Raw genomic sequence first — 24,522 nt, 5'->3', positions numbered from 1 at the left:
GCTGTAAATATAAATAGCTACTTAGATGTGGTTTATATAGTAGCTCGCTTTTTGTCCTGTTTCACCCTGTCACATATCAAAATTATTTACACCATCATTAATGCTTTCTTTTTTGTTATGTTTTGTATTTTTTTAAAAAGATTAATTTACTTCCACTACGGCAACATATAGTAAAAAGTCTTAGAAAGATGGCAAAAAGGGTTCAAGGAGGTGATAGCTGATTGGAAAAGTACAATGGAATTGTGCGAGAAACACTAGTTTTGGAAACTTTCATTCATCATATGCCAGCAATGCCTAGTCTGACCTTTGGAAGAAAAAAAAAAAGGAGAGAGAGAGGTGGCTGAAGTCCTTCTGTACTGCTATTGAGAAATCTGGAAATCTCAACAGCAGGATGCCTGATTTCTATTGCTGCACTATTCTAATGATGTTTCATTCTCCTAGTGCCTTGTCCTTCCATCAAACATCTAGAATTTGCGTCAGATGTAATTCTGACGCAAATTCAGAGTAAACACATGCTTTCCCACATCTTATTGCTCTTATTTCTTTCCCAGCGGTAACACTCTAGTGAATACAGCACAAACAGTACCTTTTTGGTGACTGTGAAAGATGGTCTAAGGAGTTTCAGAGAAGCTTGTGGGAAGAACCATGAAGTGGAGCTCCCCCATGGTTAAGGGAAATTACCTCATTCACAGATTAGTGGAAAGTTGGAATGGAGCTCTGAAGGTTACTGCGGTGATTAGAATGTCCTTATCATGATGACAACACGAAAAAGCTCAAAGCAAGGCTACTCAGGGTAGCTTGCCCAAGACCGTATTCATTTGGATTTGCAGACATTTGTTTTTGAAGGGTTATAAATAAAAGACATCTCTCTAATTTAATACAGTCACCTGACCAATCTTTCCAATGAGAAAATATCAGTTTATGTGCTTTTGTAACATACATTAACATCAAATACATGCAATAGTTGGTAGGTTTTGTATGGAGTTTTAGGATTTCCCTCCCTTGCTTATATCAAAGGCAACAACATTCTTAAGCAGTTGAAGGCTTTACCCTGGCTTCAATTATCACTGACAACCTATGAAAGATAAGACAGCATTTTTGCCTTATTTGTCTAGATATGAGATCACTAAGTACTGGACTTAACAATGAATTGGGGTATTTTACTGAAAGGAAAAAATTCTATGTTGGTAATTTAATTAATGGGAGTTGTGTGTTTAAGCTCAAGTTCTGGGACATTTTGTCTTGCTGTCCAGAGCACAATAAACACCAAAACCTTACTATGCTTCTCTTCTAAAATGTAATACCCATTAGACATGCAATTTACAGTGACTAGTTGTCTGAGGGCATTGGTTTTGAGTTTACAGAACAATTATTTTGTAAATTATAACCAATATAACTTCTGCTTAGGAATTAAAGGATTAAGTGAATACCCACTAGATGGTGTTCAATTACTGCATGGGGTGACTGGGCTAGTTACAACACTAGCTCCTATTCACCTCAAATTTCAGCAGATAACAAATACATTTGTATTAGAGGACAAAAAGAGGATGAAATCACTCTCCTAACTAGAAATTTGGAAGTGCTTTAGTAAATTATTTACCATGCATTGAATGTGGGTAAGTGGAACTTCTAAAACATATGACAAATATAACAAAAAGAAAGTACACAAGGTTGTTTTGGATCCACTTGTTATTAGTCTATAGTTTTACTCCAAAATCTTGTATTTTTGCAATTGATGAAATTATCCATCTGTTCTTCACCTTCCCAAACTCTGCTGACATCGTCCATTGAAAGAAAAGGGTTAATAAACACTCACCAAAGGAAAAATATCCATTTTGCAATTAGTTTTATTAAAAGGATGAACTGAATTATCAGATGTCTAGTCCAGCAGAACCTAATGCATCACTTTCTTTTTCAGCAGAATATTAATAATTGCAACTAATTCCCATTAGTGATAGTGAATCAGTGCAAGAAAGTAAAGAAAAAAGAAGAATATAATAAAGGTGGTATTTTAAGGGAAGAGACTTTTGGCATAGATGCAGTATTGTAGCACTTAACTTCAGATATTTTAGATTCCTGGAGATTACAAGGATGAAGGGATAAAGAGAATTGCTATTCAGAGTTGAATTAAACTAATACTGTCATGTCAGAATTTCCAGAAGGAACCTTTTCCCTTTATAAGGCTCTGAAATTCAACCCTACATGAAAATTTTAGGAAGGCCATTTTAATGCAGATGACACCCCAGTGATGACATTACTCTTTCCAATTGCCATCGTGAGAAGATATGGACATTCCAATAACCATCTTTGGGAATTTTCCTACAGAAGATTCTGTCTACTGCTTTGGGCATTTACTGATCCTGCACAGTCATACTTAATTTTCCGTAACTCTCCAGATTCAAGCATTATCCCAAATTCTAGTTTTTTATTCCTTCTTCCTTCCCTTTTATTCAGAGTGCCTTTCAGTGGCTGACTTGCTTTCCTTCAGTTGATGGTCCACGTCATTCTCACTTTTATCTTTAAATGAGCCAGGAGTTTCTTTCCACTTCTAAGATTAGCTCATTCTGTTATTAGCACATACAGAAGCTCTGAACAAACCAGTAACAGCCCCCGCTGAGTCTGACTTGTTTATACATCATTAACATCTGCCACCTAGCAATTAACAGATGTTTGGGAAGTTTTCCTACAGCAGGGGCTCCAAGGGTATGTAAATGATAACAGGATGCTCCCGTTTTTTAAGCTAAGAAAGGTTTAACCTATTTTTACCACACAAAAAGCTTAATGAAGAGATCTAGTTTTGGTTAATTTCTCAGACCATCAGAATGAAGACTGTTACATGAAACTAATTTGAGACACTGTCTTTATTCATCAGATAAGGTGGTAAAGGGGAGAGGAGCAGGGTCTTAAGACTGGCAAGAACCAAAGTAAAGAGAAATCATAGAAGAGCTTAAAACCAGATGTTAATCATGCCTTATTGCAGTGGCCAAAAGAGTTTGGTTAATTTGTAACTTAAAGAAAAAAAAATGCTGCTAATACTAAATTTAAAAATAAATTACACATATGATATCCATCAGTAGTAGAAAAGAAAGCCTTGTGCACCAGCTAGAACACCTCCTTTACTCTAAGGAGTGAACTTTGGAGACTAAATAAGAGAAGAAAAGATAAGCCATCACTTGACCCTTTGACTTCAAACTCCTCACATAATGAAGAAAAAAATCTGTCAGAAAGAAAAAAAAATCTAGACAAAGAAGATCAAGAGTTTCTTTCAAAAAAAGTAAGTTATTATTTTCTAGAATTGTCTTATTTCCTTAGAAAAGAACCCCTTCTCCCCTGAATTCAAATAATCTGATGAAGCAAACCTAAGAAAGACATTTGGCTTTACCCTGGCTTTTATTCTACATTCTAATTTTCTGAAGAATTCTGATCTTTTTAAGCACCTTTTTAAGCACCTGATCTTTTTAAGCAGAGGAAACACTGTAATAGGTCAAGACAGAAATAGAACAGAAATATTTATTCAGTAAATGTAATGGAGAAGGCAAATCCAAATGCATAAATACCCTTCACATCAAAATTCCCACTGTCTTATTTAACTTGTAGCAGCCTTCGGTTATACTGTGCTTCTGTGTCCACTGCCTCCAACTGTTCTTGTGCTGTCTACTTTCCACCATCCTCAGCTTCTCTGACAAAACTGCTCCTCGAAGAGCAATTTTGTGGACTGAAAAAACGAAGAATTTTTCCTGTATCCCTGCAAAGGTGTACATTACCTGGGGGCATCAGGCCCTTGGCTGTACATAACCTTCTAAAAGGCCATTCTTTGCCAGATCTCTCTTTTTCTCTTTTAATCACAATACCACGGTTATGTAAAAAATGTCCTCACCTAAGAAAATAATTTGCTCTACCACAGTACCTTCAGCCTGGCAGACACATGGAGGTACAAATGAAGACCAAAGCACCTGTAGTGCCAGAAGCTGTTCTGCACGTAGTGACTGCGAGTGGAGCACAGGAGAAATGCATTTCAGCATTTTGCTCTAGTGAGCATTGCTTTGTACCATTTTTCTCCTTGACTGAAGCTGCAGTTTGACATTCAGATGTTTCAGCAACAGTATTAATTTAAGAAGTTCCTGACTTCAATCCTTGTTCCACCCCTTAGCCCCAGCGATTGCTAGCGGATTGTGCTGTGAGCCAGGGAATGATGCCGGCTTTACAAAGAGAAATCAGACTCAGAAAAGCATGGAAGCATGGAATAAAGATACCTAAATGCAGCAGTGGAATGGATGGTCTCACCCAGTCAGAGGAGGTAAAAATAAACTCAGGTTTGCTTAACTTAACAAGTCCAGTGCTGAGTGGTAAATTAATTACCTATAATGTATCACAGGACTAAGGTTCCAAAGGAAAAAAAACCCACTATTTTAGGTAATGGGAAATGTTAGCATGAGAGTAAGAGGGTTTAAACAGATAGTGACTGATTTTAGGTTTGATGTCAGAAGAGTTTTTAAGCAACAGCAGAGATGTTGTGTCACTGTTTTCCAATTTAAGCAGTGGTTAAAAATGATTTTAAATTGAGTATGAAAAAAATGTGTAAGAGGTCTATATTTTAAGTTTGTAAACTGCTAAAATAGGAGCTGATTTTTAGAATATATATGATAAATTTTGACACACTGTGAAATGCTAAAGACAAGTCCTAAGCTGTGAAGTATCTCCCTAGCAGAGAATATAAATCCATAAAAATATATTACAAAATATTACATGTTAACTTAGGTGAGCTGTGGCAATAAATAAAAGTGTTCTTACAGTGGTACGACTAAGCAGATATCCTTTTTCCTTTTTACAGCAATACTGGACATAAGTAATAGCAATTGTCCTCTTGAAATGAGCATTTATTTTAGCTGCAGAGGAAAGAGATTGAAATGAAACGTGAATCAAATTTTAAGTAGGCTTTTTACAATTCTCAGAGTTGGTGCAATGAAAAGCAAACAATAGACAGCTTTCTTCTAGTGAAAGTGTAGAGTCATTTATGTTGCCCACTGTACTTTTAAAATGACCATACTGGTTTAAAAGCCCCTCTTACTTTTTCAGCAGCAGAGACTGCCTTTACCACCATACATATCACAAAAAATGTTTCTCTTTAGCCAACTTGAAGAAAGCCAGAAAAGCAGATGAAATTTTTGAGCATTAGGTCTTGTATTTTCTCCCAAGACACTGACAGTGAAACAGAAGTAAGCTCTCACATTCTCTACACCAACAAATCCACAGAGAAGAAATAATTGCTATCGTCAGGGTGTGGGTGACACACACACATATGCACACCCCTTCCCCAGGAGAAACAAAAATGAAAGAAAAAAACATTTGGAAAGGAACAAAAAAAGAGAAAAGTCCTCTCTTTTCTGGAACTGGTAGTTTCTCTGGTGGGATACACAGCTTACTAAGCACTTGCCAATACCAATGCAGCAGAAAGATTTTACTGTCTCAGTCATTCCAGTCGTATTAGAGGTATTGGCACAAAGGACACACATTCAAGACTTGAAAAGAGGGCTGATGCCTGAGAAAAAGAGCTGTATCATTTTGAAGACTTCAAACATTAGCTCTTCTGAAAAACAACTGAAACAAACTAAACAACAGCAAAAGGTAGCTGCCTTGGCAATGTGTTCTATTTAAATTCCATGCAAGAAGCCCATTTTTAAATTTTTATTAAGCCAGGTAAGGTCGCAGCTCTTGGTGAACAAAGTCCCTGGACACTGACATTTTATGTATACTGATCAGCTGAAAAAAGCAGCTAGAAAAACCAAGAATGGCCAAGTAGGATGCATTTGGATCTAGTAGAAAAGTTGAACTGCTTTTTGTCTGGTAAGAACCAAGGCAGGATTTGTTGGAATATGCTGCATCTTCCGTTAGCTATATCTGAAAAATCCTTACACTTTCAGCCTTTTCCAGGTCTGAGAAGAAAGATATTTAAATAAAGACACAGCCAGCAGAATGACCAGGTGCTTGCCAGCATTATGTGTGTGAGGACTCAAGCTCTCTGATGGACCAGACAACACTGGAAGATTGATTTGATTACTAACAGTTGGTTCTCATCTGTATTCTCCTCTGCAATAGCGAAGCTGGTAAGCCCAAGGGAGGGCACTGCCATATAAGCAGGTGGCTTTACAAGAGGAATCCGTGTGTTTTACACATGGAAAAAAGTCTTTGAACTCAGTATTTGCTTTTGTTTCACAGCAAATGAGAAAGGCTACTGAGCACGATCTGTGCTATAACCCACTGCAGGTGCAAGGCTGTGGAGTGAAAAACAGAGCATAACCTGGCTGGTTTCTCCCTTAGGGAATCGATGCCAGTGTTTTCCAAACAGGGAGCAATGGAACTTCTCAAAGGTGCCCCTGGAGACCCAGCTGTTTGGCAAGTAAGGACAGCTCCTCTCACCTACAAAGCAGGCTGCACACCTTGCCTGTTGCTATTCCCTGGAAGGAAAGTGATTGATACTCCATGGTTCTGCCTTAGACATTTGTAACATTTCTTATGAGAACAAGCAGGGGAAAAAATAGCCTATATCAAGATTACCCAAAAAACGATAAATCATATGACTAATATAATAAAAATTCAGCATTGGCCTAAGGAAAAGCACAGAACCATTGCTACCAAAAGAGTTACAAACAACTGGAAATGTGAGGCTAGAACTCATGCTACATTTTGGCAGGAACCTGACCTGCACTCCTGGCACCTGCTATCCTCCACCACGGCTCTGCCAGATCCTCATCAGTTCTTAAATATCTGAATGCAAACCAAGGAATTTTAAAAACAGATTGTACTTCTCAGGTACAAACCAATAGCTGTCTATGTTAAGAATATATGTTGCAAGAAATTAAAATATATTTAAGAGTGAAAAAAATCCACTGAGTCTGATTTTCACGCTACATCTGTTAAGACTTAATTGTTAGCTAAGCAGGATGTTTCAGAACTGATTAAGTTCCACTGAATTTATTAAAAAAAACAAACTGAAGTAATCTGTCAAAAAGTATTTAGAACCCATGGCAGAACAAATCCCAGAGATATTTTCTGTGATATGTTGACAGTATGTTATAAAAGTAGTTGAAATGGTGTGTGGAGTTCTACAAAAATAAAAACATCTTTACAAATAGGAAAAATATTCAGAGACCAAGAATGATTGTATGAGCTCTTGAAATTTGCCCATATGTATTAAAAAAGTTACTTCTCTGCTAGGTATTTTAAATATTATAGTTGTATGTCACAAAACTGAAATACTTCACTAAGGCAGAAACTGTTGCAAGACTTCTGAAATTCTAAGGCAGATGATGTTTATACAACAAGCAGACTCCTGTTATTAATAACCAGATCTTTCCATTACTTGCACTACAAGTATTCTGTATGTGCACAACACATTTTCATTTGTTTCAAGAAACCTGTTTTCCATTCAGATGCCATTAAATAACCAATAACTTTCACACTTTAAATAACTAAATCCTTCAAGATGTGCAGTGAGACTGCTTGCCTCTTGCTCTCAACTCTGCTGAAGCCTGATCAGTTTTACTATCAGGCTATATTTACTATTTACTATATTTACTATTTTTGGGGTGAGTTTTTAAAAATGTCTTTCATTCACTGAGAAGCTGTAATATATCTTCTCATTGACAACTGTTTTTCAGAAAGCAAAATAGCTAGTAATGTTCAAAACAGAACATTTTGCCAAAGTTTTTACCTAATCAGTACACACTGCAGTCAGTCGAGATAAGAACTGATTCTGCATCACTCTTCAGCCAGTCAGCAATGCCACAAAGGGAAAAATAGGAATCAGTCACAACAAAGCAACAAGCTTATTGTAACCTTGCTGTGGTTGCCCACGGACATAACCACAAAAATAGGAATGCAATTAATACAATGTCAGTATAATTTTAAGGATCAAAAATGTATTCTCCTATTTGACTGTACAAGGAATGTATCTCAGGTACCTTCAGCACTGTCTCAAAACATCATTGAAGGCATGGAAATGCAACTGGAGAAAGAAAAAGGACATCTTTCCCCTGTGCAATGATATGCTAAAACATGCTTCTTAAATGATTTTTCTCCATGGTTTCCTTTCCACTGAACACACCACTGCTCAATCCTTTCTCCTGCTCTCCCACCAGACCATGCATGGCTCCTTGCTGGTGCAGCTGCAGGGGCTATCACGCTGGAAGGCAGCTCTCGCCTAACACCTCTGCTCTCAGGGCAGCTCCTCTTGCAGCTATTTATCGTCTGCTATTTTTCTCAACCTAATAAATTTTTCTGAGAAATGGGAGCAAACAAATAAGTTGGTGAGTGGCCAGTGGTTAATACACCAAAAAAGCAGCCTGGCTTGAATGCTGTGGTGAGCAAGACTCCATTTCCCCTCAAGAATCCCATCTCTGATACTGTTACATAGTACCTTGTGATGCAATCACTATAAAAATGCATTAGTGCTTATTTTGATTTCGCAACAAAGCTTATGTCCAGACATAAATGCACATTATTAAGATTACAGGAATTTCGGACATATTTCTAGATAAAAAACTATTTACTGCCAAATTTATTTTTAGATAAACCAATCCCATGAAGACCATCAGTGTTGCGTCACACAGCCTGTGTAACTAAGTTATCAGTGTAAACGTGCTATTCCTGAGGACAAAAGGAGAAACAAAAAAACTCTTATTCAGCTTATCTATTTACCAACAATTGTCTGAGGTACATTTTATCCAGAACATCAATTTTAATGTTGTATTTGCACACTTAAGGGAAAGTGAAAGCTCATATGTATACAATATGTTAATTTGAAGACTTTCATAGGGTTGTGATAGGAATGCTATTTGGGTGATGAAGGATAGTTGAAGATGAAAAATTCACAGTATGGAATGGTTACAAGCAGAAATTTTCAGCAATAAATGTTTATCGTTGCTTGTGTCTGCAAATCCCTTAACAGAAACATTATTTTTCTTCCCTCATAATACCACTTTAAGAAATGAATAAACAACGATGACTAAGAAGCTTTGGCTAGAAATGACTTATTTTTTAAAATTTTCTAAAATTCAGAAGAGATTCATATAATGACCTTAAACCATCATGTTGCCTCTTTGGTTTAGCTTCACTTTACCTTCCATCTAGCACTAGGCAAAGGGTCATTTCTGTCCTGCATACCCCAGCTTGCAGAGCTCTCTAATGTATTTGGAGGATTTGTGCAACAACATATCTGCAGTGAAAAAACACTAAATGCAGAAAGAGAAAGAAAACAATTTCTTTGTTAGCACATTAGCAATTCAAGAGGATTGAATTCAGTTCCCAGCAGTATCAATGGCTCCCTGTATAAAATGTCAATCCTCACTTCCCATATGGAGCTTCACCACTTAGACAAGCTTAAATCTTATTCTTTGACTCTGAATCCTAGATTTTAGATCTGACACTGATGCACAGCTCATATCAGTCTGATTAGTTATTACATAAAAAATTCAGGTCAAAATGAAGACAATGAAATATAGGCATCTGAACTCCCACTAGAAGCAAAAAATTCAAGATCCAGAAATAAAAAGACTGACTCAGTTTGTTCTGAAATGCTAATCTACTGATTGGTCCCTCTTGGCTCTCCAAACACCACCAACTGCACCAGCATTGTCCTCAACTAAGGACAATGGAGAACTCAATTTTCTAGCCACTGCAGCCTTGAACTATATCCTTTCCTCAGATTTGCTCACAGTCATGACCATGCTGATGCTGTGACAACATGAAGCCACACATCATATCAGGCCTGCAAACATACCACAACTTTGCACCAACCATGTTTTCACAAAAAGCTTAATCAACTAGAACAAATTCTCCCAGCAAACTTGCAACACACTGATACCCACTGACAGTTAGGACTCTGCCATGGAAATACTGCCTCTGGCACCCTGGTGCTGTAGAACATAGGAAAATCTGTTTTACTGCAGCTGAATGAGTGAAGATGCTGTGATACATTAAATCTGGACTGAGTTTATACAGACAGATCAAGATCTTTATTTACGAGGTATCAATTATTATCAGATGAGCTAATCTGAAGGGTTGTCTTCTACTTGGAAAAAGAATAATCTTCTCCAGAAAAAAATGAACATAAACAGCATTCGGATCCAATGTACTGCAAAATCTTCATTTTCTGAAGGACTCTTGAACTTGTAGTTCTTTTCAAAAATTAACACAGATTTTCTTATATATTCTACAACAACAATACATCAGAGATGGTATTTCCATGGAGAAGTTCTAACACTAGCTGTCTAATCTGGAATATGAACCTAAATATGCACAGCTGCTTAAGACACAAGTTTTACATGAATGGTCTCTCAAAAGTACTCCTGCATTGCAATGAAAATTCAGTGTAAGTCAGCTGAGTCTTATCCTTACCATACCTGTTACCTTAAAAATGCTAGAATTTCTGATGCAACACAAATTCATAGTATTCTTATTAGATATTACTACACTTTGTGAAATATTTTTACATCGCAATAACAAGAGTAACAGAGAACACTTTTACATTAAACTATCATTGCATCAGGTATGACGGTTTACAGGAACATCCCACAGACTACCCAGAAGAACTTGGTTGGTTTTGCAATGGTTTGCCACACATCCCTGTGGTAACATTGTTTTAACACAAGATTACATGGCACATAGCCATGAATCCAAAAATCCCGATGGTGCATTTAGTATGGACTGCACTAACTAGTACAAAATGCTGTTGTAGGTGTTTGGTACTGGCACAAATGCTGTGCCACGCTACCACATCTCATTTACAGTTTGCCACAGTTTATAAAGAGGTGGCTGCTTCCTTCCATGAAATAACTAACAGCAGTAGAATTAGTCAAATATTTAGAAAGTAACTCAGTGTGAAACACTGCCTCTAAATGCAAGCAAGTTTTTTTTGGACAGTGTCTTTACTCCTTTATAGAGCTCTTTGCTTTGTCAATATGCAGAACAAAATAAGTCTGTCAGGACATTGCACTTGTTATCAGCTCACTCCTTAGATGGCAGTACTGTAAATATTTTTCTTCATTATCACTCTGTCAGTAAATAACTTTGAAGGTGTGATTTAATCAAGAGGAATGCCAATATTTCACAACTTTTGGCCTACCTTAAAGGAAATGAGTAATAGAGAAACCCATGCACCAGGAAAAAAATGAGCAGAGGTAGTGGACCAAGGTCTATCAAATAGGGTTCAAGACCACTTTGGTTGAATGACAGTTGATATATTTGCAGTACAGTTCATCTGTTTTCTTATCTGGTCAAGTGTTCTATAATAAATCAAAATTTATTGCATGTTTTGCAACCTTGTCAAAAGGCACGCCTAAGATTTTTGCTTCAGAAATAAATTCCACCCAACTGTGTACAAGAATTCACTTGACAATTTAGACATAGCTAAAATATTTTTGTATTTTCTAATGCCAACACTTTTGATCTAGCACCAACTCATCTGTTTTGCACAATACCACATTTACTTTCTACTAAATTCAATTATGTTTAAAAACTATCAGGAGATTTCAAAGTAATTCTCCAATGACAGCTACTCATGAGGAAAAAAACAACAAGGTTTTTGGCCAAGAACCCCTATTCTCAAACCCATAACTGTTTCTCATCCCCCTTTTTGCTTGCCTTTTTCCCTTTTGGGAGTGTTTATCTCTGAACAGAAAAAAGCAACAGAATGTCGTGATCAACCTCAGTAATATTTTTTTGGTGTACACAACTAAATTGCTTGTGAGGCTGGTCATATGTTTCTGCATATTGTCTGTAAAAAAAGACAGCTGAAACAAAACTTCAGAACAGTCCCAAGCTCTTCACATTACTATAAACAGCATTGACAAACTCCAAGTAAGTATTAATGAAACCAAATGTTTACTGCCAAAGTGCTTCAAATTTTTCTGGGAGTTTTTTTTTTTTTTTTTTTACTTATTAGCAATTAATCAAAAATAGGTAGAGAATAACCAAATCATTACAGCTTGAAGTTCAGCGTTATAAGACTCACCAATTGTATGCAGGATCACATGGTAAAATTGCACCTAAGTATGCAGTAAGTGAAGGGCTTTCTAGGATAAGTGGTGGCATGCCTGTTTTCCTTTCTACAGGCACTGTTCAGAGTGAAAGAAAAATATTTTTATCATATAAGCAGAAAGTTTCCAAAAATAATGGCTGCTTCACTATGAAGTTCACTATCTTGGTCTACTCTGAATACACCAGGACAGACACTTGAGATAGGTCTGTTTATTACCCTCATATGAAACTCTTCCAAACACAACGAACAAACCACTGCCTTTAAAATACTGCAAATGCCATTTTCCTCTGCTATCAAATTCTATGTCTGTTTGCAGTTACATGAAAACCTGAAATCCCAAGCAATATGACTTCAAGAGAACTGCTTACCATTGTGTTTATGCTGCTGGCCAAAGAATCCACACCAATGATGTTTAAAAAAATGTTTAGGAGCATTAGATACAAGCATTAACACTTTTCTATTGATCATCTATGATGCTATTGCTGTAAGCCTGACCTCAATTTGAAATGCTAAATACGCATTACTGTAAAGACTTTTTTTCTTGTCATTATTTATTAATTTCTGTTTAATGCTGTTTCCTACTCATATTAGCAAAGCAACTGAAATTAACTTGGCTGCATTACAAACAAATATTACCAGACACCACTTCATTAAAAACCTGCATGTGTGCTATTATAGTTGGAGTAACCAGTTAATATGTATAAACTGCTAAGACTGGAAAACACTTATTTGTCCAACCTTGTTTTCAGAGATAACTTTCTGAAATCTACACCTTCAAACCTAAAAATTTCTCTGTTCACTGTCTTTCATATTGGAAAACTCAAAATAAAATCCCTTCTAGGTTTTTAACTTCATGATTTAAGTTTTGAAGGGGAAAGAACTCTAACACCCATACATTAAAAAGTAGGGTATTCTGAAAATCTTCATAACTTTCAAGGTCATAAAGTCCTTCTAAGGATTTATATTCAGCTTCGTGTAATATTAGAAGCTGTATGTCAGCAGTGAATCCATGTATCCTTATCATCTATAGATTTTTGGCAGACACAGGAAAACTTCTTTTATTACAGATACTTGTGTCCTATTCTTTGACCACTTGAAGCTCAGTGAACTTTGTTCTGTCCTAGGTTTTTCATATGCTTGACTCAAAGTGCACTCAGGTCTCCTTCTTTCTCCCTGTCTCTCAAGCCTTTCCACAGTACCTTGAATTCCCTTCTGCATTTCCTGTTTAATACCCCCAAGTCACTATGACATTTGCTGGTAGGTGGGCAGAGCATCCCAGAGTATGAATGGCTTTTGCTAAACAACCTGCTTTCTGATTGGTATGTGCAGATTGCAGCAAACAATTACTAAAGCTGAGATTTCTCCCTCTTTCCCTCAGCAAATTTACTAATAGAATATTTGTCCTCTAAGTGACAATCCTCTCTAGAACTTGGAGAACTTAAACCTTTCTAAACAAACAAACAAATAAAATCTTGGAAAAACTGTAAATCCCAAAATTTCTGAGGAGAAAAAAAACCCCATATATAATTTAAAAAAGATTATTATGGAAATAAGAGAAAAGATAGAAAGACGAAAGAAGCTTAAGGAATGGGGCAGACTTAATGAGGACAGAAAACCAGGAAAAAAGGAGGATAATAACATGTGCACTTTTTAGTTGTGTGCTGTTCCTATCTTTTCAGAAAGCATGCTTTTAAGAGTACTTTTTTAAAAATACGCATGCAATTTTGGTTTGTTCTTAACTAGGTTTTGTATAAACCAAAGGAGATTTGAAACCAAAAACCTAGAATTGAACTCCGTGCTTCATTACTCTCATTCAACTCACTCCCATCACTGTTTCTTCTAAGAAAAAAGGTCACAGAGTGGCCTTTTCACAGTACTGGTGAAGTGGATAGACAGATAACTCATTCTATTTTCTGTGGCATGTAAGTAACTGAGGAACTACATACTGATCAGACACGTAAATTATGTAGAAATGTCATCATCAAGTCACCAGATTTCTAAATCATCAGCCTACTTTGCTTGTGAAAAGGGTAGTGATGTCTGTGAGAATTCATATGGGCAACATTTATAAATTGGCTTCTGGTGATTTACGTAAGACAGAGGACTTTATCCCAGTGACTTGCAAATTACATCTCCAAGGGAACCTACAAGTTTCTTTTCCTTCACAAATACAATGACGACAAAACAACTTACGTTCAACTTGATCAAACATTACTGAGAACAAGAAATCTCTTGGTGTCATGTAATATTCTCCTTCATATTCCAATGATGCAAAATGCATGAAGCGGTGCTTTCGAAGAGACAGCCTTTCATCCACTTCTGCATGAATGACATCTTCCTTCTGAAAAAGAAAAAAAATCCATGCAGAAAGGTTGTTGCATTTGTAGACCAAAGCTGTAAATAGAAAGAATCCTATACCCAATCTTGATTAAACTCAATATTTTGTGGGTAGCCACAACAAGAGGCTACCAGGAATTAAAGCTTTTATGACACAGTCTTAATGAATGGCATACTTATACGACATACAAAGTATTTTTTGGCTTCATTGAGAGCATGCTTTAACAACACAGCTGAGCCAAATTAATGGCTTGCTGTCACCAAAGAGTCCCTCTGCTTCCCACTTCCCTGCTCTTGGCTATATGGTCCTGTTCCTCCTTGTTTGCCAGCTCCGCTACTTGGACTCTTGCTGAGACAAATTCAGCTCACTAACTCAACTAAAAAACTAAACCCACCAAAGAGCAAATAGTATTTTTTCAGGTTAGTGACTAGCTCAGCAAAGGCTGAAATGTGCTCTGTTTTTGTGCAAATGATCCATTCCTGAAGTTAATTATCAAGTTGTGAAGCAACTCCTAAAATGGGAGAATAATGATGTTCTAGTTTAAATATGGGACTGTCTTTGAGAGAAGTCAGAAAAACGGGAAAAGCAATGAAAATACCAACAAAAGAGCCAAAGATCATATCACTAAACCCAAAGATTCAACTAGTCAAGCAAACAGAAACCTTCCAACTCCACCCTTAAATATTGAGAGACTCAGGATCAAAATCATTCAAGTTGACAGCTCTACAAGTAGTAACAGCACTTACTGGCAGCAAGAGGACACAGACACAGTGAAACAGAGATGTTTACATTTTAGGATTTCAGAGATAGTAACTGACAACAGGAAACAGGAAAACAAGAAACTCTAAAAGTCAGAACACACACTGTGTGTATTTGAACATTAATCGTGGAACAACAACTATCATAATATATTATACTTAATTATAATTCTGTGAAGGCTTCAACTTGCCATTTAATCCCATGCCTGGCACCCCTGTGTTAGCATTAAGGACTTGTCAAAATACTTCACTGCATGATAGGATACAAGCACCTTGTGATAGTCAATTTTAGTTTCCCCTTGTAGCACGTTTATTTCCCTGAAACCTTGGGTTTCAGTGAAGGGGGAGAGAGAACCAACAACAAGAAAAACCCCCAAATACTCACAATTAAGATATAAAACAGCCATACTCTGATACGCCAGGAAAATGAGGGCTACTTCTAAGTATCTGAAGCCAAGATTTCCTTTGGTTTAGATAGAACCATTTCGTACTACAGTCACCGTCTTAAGCTTCTTACACAGTATGGAGTTTCATCATGGCCTAGAACACAAGCGCAATGCTGTTGTTCAGACCTGTGTGTTCTGGAAAACACTGCTGAAAAATAAGTCTAATGTAGCAGGAACTTTAGATTTATTCTTTTTAAAACTTTGAGGGACAAGTGACTCTGTAATTGCTTAGTTAACAAGACTTAACAAACGCTGCAAATATCAAATGAATAGTTCATAGCTGCTGGGTATTAACATGCAACATTCTTATTAAAATCATCTCCTTCTCAGAGTAACATGAGCAATTTTTGCCTGATGGCAAATTTAAAAAGAAAATGGAAAATTGCTTCACAGTTGTCCTTTAACTAAAATTATGGAATGAAAAGCAATCTTTCTGCACAAATACAAAATAAAAAAGTTCAGACAAGAAGTAAAAAGCTAATCCTACAACATCTTCAAACCAACTGGGTTTTCAAGTTTTTTAAGTCTTGCAGCATTTTCTGAATACTGTCTAAAGCTAAACTTGTTACTGATATCAAAGCACTGAATTTCAGCAATCCACGATTTTAACTGAAATTGATAGGTACAAATTCACCTATTAACTCTGAAGAGTGCCTTGTATTTCAAAAAGAATGTACTCCCATCAGAATTACAATCACGTGTGACTGTGGATTCATCAAACCTTTTCTTTTTGTGAAACCAGAATCCCTGATTTGCAAAACAGCCTTGGGTAACTTCTCATGAAAGTCAGCTTCAAATACTAGCACAAATAAGAAAAGAAAACCTTACAGGATGAAATGTGGCAGCTGTGCCATCTCCTACTTAATTTTAAAAGCTCTTGCAAAATTCCTGACATCCTGTCACTGTGTGAGAAACTCGGCATCTGCAAAGAGCACTCTGACCCCTCTGGACATGAGCACAAGCTCAGCTAGAACAGCTACAAACTCTTTTAAAAGCTGCATCCCTCCCTCTCCTTCACTGTTGTTTTCTTCACCGATACAAATGTCTCCAAGGCTTCAGCAAAGCAGGGATGCCAGACCCACCAACGACAATTGGTAAACGATGGAAATACATGGGAAGAAGTAGAGAGCTCTAAAGTTTTGAAAAAAGATAAGAAGCAAAACTCCCATTTGTTCCGAGAAGAGATAAATGAGTGAATAACTATTCTAATCACTATTCCAAATGCCTAAACAAAGATTAAATAAAAATTGCATTTTGAAGAAAAGGCTGATTCAATCACATAAGATTGATCTTCCTTTGAAGTACCAATCTAAAGTGTGTATAGAAGAGCAAGCTCTCTCAACAATTCAGTATCCTTCCCACTTCAATTAAATCCTGACTAATTTCCAAGTACTTTTTCCTGAGTCATCCAAAGAGGCCGTCAGATAAAAAATATTTGACATTCCTGACATTTCTAAAAACACTGTCAAAGCTCATTTTGCTCATAAAAATGCATGTATTGGGCAAAACACAGAGTTTTCCTCTCTAATTGTATTCCACAAAATGACTTTCGAGTAAAGGCAAGTATACTGCAGGAAACAATTATGTATCTAAGGCTGAACTTCACATATTAAGGTATCTGTAATCTAACATCTCAGCGGTTTCCAACAGCGGAAATTCAAAGCAAGTTGGATACAAAAATTCAAATTTTGGAGAGGCAATGGATGAGAAGAATCTATTACTATGGCTCCTACAAGATTCTTGTAAGCATAATTTAAAATAACCCTGAGATTGACTTGGGTTTATTTCTGTCTTTAACAGCGCCATACAAGAAGAAATCAAACCACAAAGGGTTATCTATGTGGCATGAACGGTAAGGCTTGGGCTGAAATTCCATTCTTAACTTGTTATACTGTGTGTGGGTCCAACCAGGTCTCCAAATGCTGCGTGTTCCCACGTGCTCCACAGCATCCCCACAACCATGTGAACTGAGAATGAAGTTTCAGCTTTAACGTGGAATTTAGTTGCCTTTATGGTTTTATGTGAAGCCTCCAATGCCAATTTCACAATGTCCATGGCAAAGCTATGATAGTTGATGGTAAATTAGAATTGAATGACATCAAAAGGGCTTGAAAAGGATTCAAGTGTTTTGCTCTGCAGTCGACACGGCATGGGATCAGTGGCTGACCAGATAGTGGCATCTACAAGCATTACCAAAGACTCTGTTTTCCTTCTTGGCTTCCTGCAATGCCTAAGGGCAACAACATTACTTCATAGAATTAATTTTCGGGTTGATATAATGAATCTATTTATCGGTCTCTTAATTTAAGATGCTGTTAAAGAATTCATTCAAATATTTGGCTTTGATTTTTTTGGCACAAAAAATAGCAAGCTTAAGTCAAATAAAACTCTTATGTCTATTGTATCTTTGAACTTCTTTAAAAAATACATTAAATAAAAATGAAGAGTGACATAAATAAAACCTCAATAATCCTTACCTGTGGTTTTAGTAACACTGCTGATCAATGTGATGTGATTTTTGGTAACACTAATTCTTCACCCATTAAAAATCTAAGTCCTTGTGTACAAACTCAAATATTTACTGCTGATTATTAGTCTGAAATGACTTAAAATAGCACATACACTTACCTCTCCCTTCAATTTCAAATTCTGTCTTCCCCTTTCATTCATTTGACGTTTTCTCTCTTTGCACAGAATTTGGTATTTTGATGTGCTTGTGGCTTTCATGTTTTCCATCTTATTTTTTTATGCTTTTAAAATAGAATGCACTTTCCAGTTAATATTTCCAGTATAATTTTTCTTTCTTCACTCTATTCCTTTTCATATAATCTACTTATTTTGCCTCTTTGTATCTTTTCTTCCACCATCTATAGACCTTCTTTCACTTTCCCTTTCCCTCAGGAAAAATTAAAATTAAACTATTTTAAAATTTCTTTTTCTTTGTCTGAAAAGAGGCTCAATGTTTTTTTTTTTCTTCCTTTCTTTAATCTGGAAGAATTAACTCGTACCACTCATTTTACCTGCTACAAGAATAACTAAACCAATGTGTGGGATGTAATTAAAATCCAGTTGGTGCCAGCAGGCTCCCTGGGAGCCTTAGGTTTGGATCCATTAATTCACACTAGATCTACAGAAGAATTTAGAAACTCTATATCAAATTCTGTAAGATGGATGAAAACTTTACAGTTAACTAGTGTCATTATTGTATCTCAGTTTCAACTCAATCCAATTCAAAATGATCAAAATAACAGAAAACGCAACTTGACCTCAAACCCCGCTGCACATGTTAATGTACCCAGTATGCATGCTGAATGTGCAGAGGATAATGCTCAGAACTCAAGGTTTGAAAGTTTCACATGATGCAAGAATTGACAGGTAAAAAGACTTTTGACAAGAAATGCATTTGATAGAAATATGTGACTTAGAGAAAGCTAACATTTAAAACTGTAATATTTAAGAAAGTTTGTATATGTGCAAAAGTAGTTTGTGCTTTCACAATAAAAAAGTGAGCCTTGTATTATGCCCAGTCTTGATCAAATGCGCCAGACAAAACAAATATCACATTAAAGACATAAAATCAGAACCAAAATGTTCTCATGAAGTAAATTGATCTGTATTATATTTTTCAATGTCATATTTTCTGACCTTGCAGACCAAACTGCCAGCCTAGACATAAAGTAAGCCAGGGGAAAAAAAGCACTGAACTTATACAAACTTATTTCTCTGGAAATAAGTTCTAAGTATTTGAATGACTGTTTAGCAATGTGAAACTAAATAAACAACAACATTACTAAATATTCCAACAGTCTTGAAATGCCTACATATGAAATGGGTAAAAGCTTAAATATCTTCTCAGGAGCTACTTTTGAGACAGAGAAGAGAATGCCAAAATAAGGAAAAGCGCAGAATGCAAAAGTCTTATATCTGGCTGCTCTTAATGCTGCTGATGTAAATACTCAAAAATCAGATGAAGCCCTTTCTATGCACTAACAGCTGCCACTCCCCTTCTTTCTTTCAAATAGCTGCTCAGTCAGTTCTGCTGTGCTGATACTAATTAGTAAGGGTTATGTTTGAAACAGCAGCTGAACAGTTTACTTGTACATAAACCTCTGATGTTTTTGGTTTTAATTTTTCTCTCCCACTCTTTGTATTTCACTGAGTTCTGACTAAACTGTGCATACAGAGCAGACCTTCTACTGTTATGAGAACCCATACAGATGGAGAATTAACTCAAATATGAGAATAATACAGAAAACAGTCTCAGTTTATAAGTGTTTTTAATTTCAGCACTTAGTTCTAGAAATTTCAGCCTTGGCACAGCTTGTTTTTAAACATAAGCTTAAAACGAAGTAGAAAGCTACCACATTTCTCCTAACAGAACATAACGAAGGCAGATAAGGTGCCCAAGCTCTAATAAGCCAGGGAATCAGTTCATTTAACAAACCATACATTTTCACATCTACTTGCAAGTTATCACACCGCCCTACTTACACATTCCCCTACTGAGGCTGACATAGCACTTGAACACTCTGGTGCAGAAGTACTAAATACATACGGAGCGGCAGGGGGACCACACTGATGCCTCAAAGGCACACACCCGTAAATGTGTTCGAATGGCTTTCTGGGAAAGCTCATCACACTGCTATTGTATTTAACTGTCAGTGGACTCAAGTGAAAAATGTGTTATATACCTACTTCTCACTGACCTTTTTCAGTCAATCATTGCACACTAAAGTGCAGTTAAAATGTGAAGACACAAATACATTTATGTCTAGAAGTAAGACGAGCTAGATATTTTTGAAAGATACTATGTGCAAATGAGTAAACAATACATGGTACTTAACTATTTGCCTCTAAAATCATAGAATCATAGAATTATATAGAATGGATTGGGTTGGAAGGGACATTAAACACCACCTAGTTTCAAACCCCCTGCCAACGAGACCAGGTTGCTCAAATGCCCATCCAACCGGGTCTTGAACACCTCCAGAAATGGGGCACCCACAACTTATATGAAACAGGTGCCAGTGCCTCACCACCCTCACAGTAAAGAACTTCTTCCTGATACACAATCTAAACCTGCCCTCTTTCACTTTGAAACCATTACCCCTTGTCACATGCCCCTTTTAAAAATCCCTCTCCAGCTTTTGTGTAGCCCCCCTTTAGGTACTGGAAGGCTGCTTCATCGCAGAGTTGCTCCAGCCCACTGATCATCCTTGTGGCCTTCCACCGGAGTCACTCCCGCAGGTCCATGTACACTGGAGGCCCCAGAGCTGGGTGCAGTACTCCAGGAGGGGTCTCACGAGAGAGGAACAGAGGGGCAGAAAGCACTCCCCTGAACATGTTGGTAAAGTTTGAGTTGCCATATCTTTATTTTATCTCCCCATTCTCAATTCAAATGATGTATGGAGTGTCTCTCAGCACACCTTCTCAGGAGGAGCTGGGAAAGGCTCTAATCCATCTGATTTTGTTTACCCTGAGCTTGCAGATCCTTAGGATTTTTAAGTTAATAGGAGTTTACCCCTTAAGCGTGCTTGTGCTGTAGAAAGAAACCATATGCCCTTTCACATAACTTCTTGCTTTGTTTGAGTAACTCAGATAGTAGCTCTACTTCATCTGTTCTGAACTGCCTCAAGAGATAACCCATTTATTACATGGGGTTCAGTTTTAACTGCACGCCCTTCAAAATGGGACTGTATTTGCCTGAGTTTGAGAAGTGCAGCTTCAAACCGTGGGAATTTTTTCAGTCTGACTGATGCCAACTGCATGGTGCCACCTATTTACCTGATGCTTTATAGCTTTAAAAGGTTTTTACTGTTGTAGTGCTTGGCCCTGTTAACAACTGTACAGACAGGGAAAAAGTTAACAGCTTTAACAGCAAGTGATTGAATGCTAGATCAGTTTTTGTTCTGAACAAGAAGACAAATTAATTCTGGATTCACTGTTTATATGAAAGAATTTAAAGGAAAAAATAAACTGTTTAATGGTAGACACAGTAGACTGACCTAAGCAGAAGAACATAAAGGAATGCATGTTCAAAACTGAGATTAGGAGAAGAAGACAAAAAGGGGAAGTGACTTTCCAATAGGCAAAGTAAGCAGAACAGGCTCAAAAGAAATTTAAAGTGAAGAAACACCGAGGATAAGGGAGCTAGACTTGATGCAGCAGTATGAAAGACAGTCAAGAAAGGCATAATAAACTCTGAAGTGGTTAAGTTTTCAAGATTTCATTTTCTTTTGTAATTAAACAGATGTATCCTGTTAGCATTTAATGGTTGTGTATATTTAAGTATATCCACATCCATGTATGAATAAGAGAGACTAGAAAGAAGATGGCTCACCTAATCTATTTAAGGGCTGAGAAAGAAGTGGTAAATACAATGGTATGGGAATTAAGATAGTAGGGAGTTTAGTGATAATTGGAGGAGAAAAGCAAAACAAACAAACAAACAAAAATATACCAGAATTTGTCTCACAAGTTTTTTAAAACAGCTTCTAAGTGCCTCTGTCAATGATTACATACAATTTCAATAGTTCTGTACACCCTATGTTTGCAGCAATGTGCCAAAAGCATTCCTGAAAAGCCATTACGCCAGCATGGTATCTTACAGACAGTGTATCATATGCTTCAAGGGAAACACTGGGAAAGAAACTGCCTCTCTGTCATCAGAGAAGATTGTCACTGGCACGATTCCGAAACAACATTTCAGAATACCAATTTTGTTTAAGCACTATTCTTAACATGTTTGCACATCCAAAAATGTTTTAAGCAGTGGCTGAAGGAACGGTGCCATCCATAAGAGGAGATGTAGAAGAGCCTTAGATTGCTTTATTGCTCCCTGAAACACACTGCGTGCCTAGTAAATTAAAATGCAAATTCTGGTAATTTTTAACCAAGGTACTTTGGACTTGCCAGGGAATTTTCATCACAACACTGGGACAGCATTACAAGAAACACACGCAGTGCCGCAGTTGCCAACCAGGGAAACACAGCACTGATCAAAACCAACTGCGCAGCCGCAGAACCTATGGACTTACAACTACTTCCCTACCACAGCCAAGCATAGACAAAGCAGAAATATCCTGGGACTTCATCATCCTGGACTAAGAACTATGTTTCTGTATGGAAGAGTAAATACAACTCAAACCAGACACCTCCACAAGGCTTACGAATGACACTATTAGAGAATTAAAAAAAAAAAAAATTAGAATCTTAAATATGCAAGAATCATGTGTGCTAATTGACACCAGTTTCTGTAAATGAGTGCTTCTAGTTAGTCAGTCTGCAAATACTTTAAAAGAAACTTGTAGTTGTTATTAATTTATCCAAATGTCATTGTTTCCATTTTGGAAGGCTTTGACATACAGAAAACTCAGTACAAAAATGCAATGACTGCTGGAAGAAAGTTCTGATGACCATTGCTCAACTGAGACAGGAGCCCTTAATTTATTTTTTATGAAAAGCAAGATCTTCAAGGTGGTGCTTTAAGGCTCTTGTTTTAATTCACACTTGTATTTAGTAGTATTACAGGTCACTGTACGTTATAACAGTGAACATACCAGTTGCAGTGTTAGGATGGCTTTATAGAGCAAAGTGGCATAAAAACATTTATTGCTAAAGGAATTAGGAATTTTATAGTTTGTGGTTTGTTGGGGTTTTTCCAAAATAAAAACAAACAAACAAAAATACCCAAACCCACAACAAAAATTAAATGAAAACACCACAAAATAGAAGAGGTCATTCAACTACACAAGGATTTGTTACAAATATTCTGAAAATAAAAACAAACAAAAAAATCACTGTTCAAAATAAAGAAGTGCCCAAACAGTAGGCAATACTCAAAACATACTATTCCCTTAAGGAAAAAAAAATAAAATCTAAGAATCCTAGATGTGGCAGATTGCTGGAAAGACAGGAAAACCATGTTCAGAAAGTGGTAAAATTCCTTTCTGTGATAATGTGACCATTACAGAGCTATTCCCCCAGAAGCTTGAAAACTTCCTGGAAGTGTGTGTGTGTGTATGGAAATTATAACAAAATTTTCTAAGATAAAGACACATACAAACTGAAAAAAAAAAAAAAAAGAGAGAGAGAAAAAGACATATATGCTCCAGGTTCCAACCAAGTTGAAAACAAAAGAAACTTAACTGAATGTCAGGGTATACTTTTTACTCAACGAAAAGTCTATCAGATTTTAATCCCCATTATATTATTAGCTATGTTACACCAAGATATCTTCTCAGTTCTCGGAGAGCCTGGTACTTAAAAAGGTGCCATAAGTGATGGGGAGTTAACTGATAAGGTTGCCATAGAAAAGACTACCACCACCAATCCTCCCAAAGCATTCAACAGCATCTGGGAAGTGTGAAATTCTTCACTTTATTTCAGTGAAGTAACACTATTAGTTAAAACTTTCACAATGGCAAATTAATCAGAGAGTAACAACACATAGAGGAAAGAAAATAAATTGCTTTAAAGCTTCCCTTTCTGTCTTTTTTTTCTTTTCTCTTTATTTATTAAATGGTTTGTCACACAGATGAAAAATGGCTTACAAGTTAAGCTCTTTAGAAAAGTGGTCAGAGCTATGCTCAGAGGATTTAGCAGGTCCCAGGAGGTACTGAAACAAATATCCATATGTCCTGTAAGATTAATACAACAATAACAACAAAGTCACTGCAAGCACAAGAAATGTTTATACTGTAATTAAGTTGTAAAATTATATTTATTTCTCCATAAAGCTGCTGACTTCCCTTCTAAACAAATGATTTGTTTTCTGTAGGAGTCACTGATCTTGTGACAATGTCATGTGTAAAACCTGAATGTCCTAAAACACACTATATTTTCCAATGACCAGGCATATTTTTCATAGACTTGTTTATTTTTTTAAACTTTCTACCTATGCAGAATTTTTCTTCTAAAGCATTTCCATTTGACACAGAAATT

General features: G+C 36.6%; 1 protein-coding gene across 1 annotated transcript in view; it reads right to left on the bottom strand.

Moving 5' to 3' along the window:
* The window catches only part of MICU2 (mitochondrial calcium uptake 2), a 145,462-nt gene that overhangs the window by 52,698 nt on the left and 68,242 nt on the right, over positions 1-24,522 (bottom strand). Inside the window, exon 2 of the mRNA XM_051779137.1 lies at positions 14,231-14,378. Within this exon, the coding sequence (XP_051635097.1) occupies positions 14,231-14,378 (148 nt within the window). The remainder of the gene's footprint in view (positions 1-14,230; positions 14,379-24,522) is intronic.

This window comes from Manacus candei, unplaced genomic scaffold (genome assembly GCF_025592945.1).
Source record: "Manacus candei isolate 608988 ecotype Guabito, Panama unplaced genomic scaffold, ASM2559294v1 h1tg000014l, whole genome shotgun sequence".
NCBI lineage: Eukaryota > Metazoa > Chordata > Aves > Passeriformes > Pipridae > Manacus > Manacus candei.
Note: the sequence above shows the minus strand (reverse complement) of the source record. Positions and strands in the feature narration are given on the sequence as shown.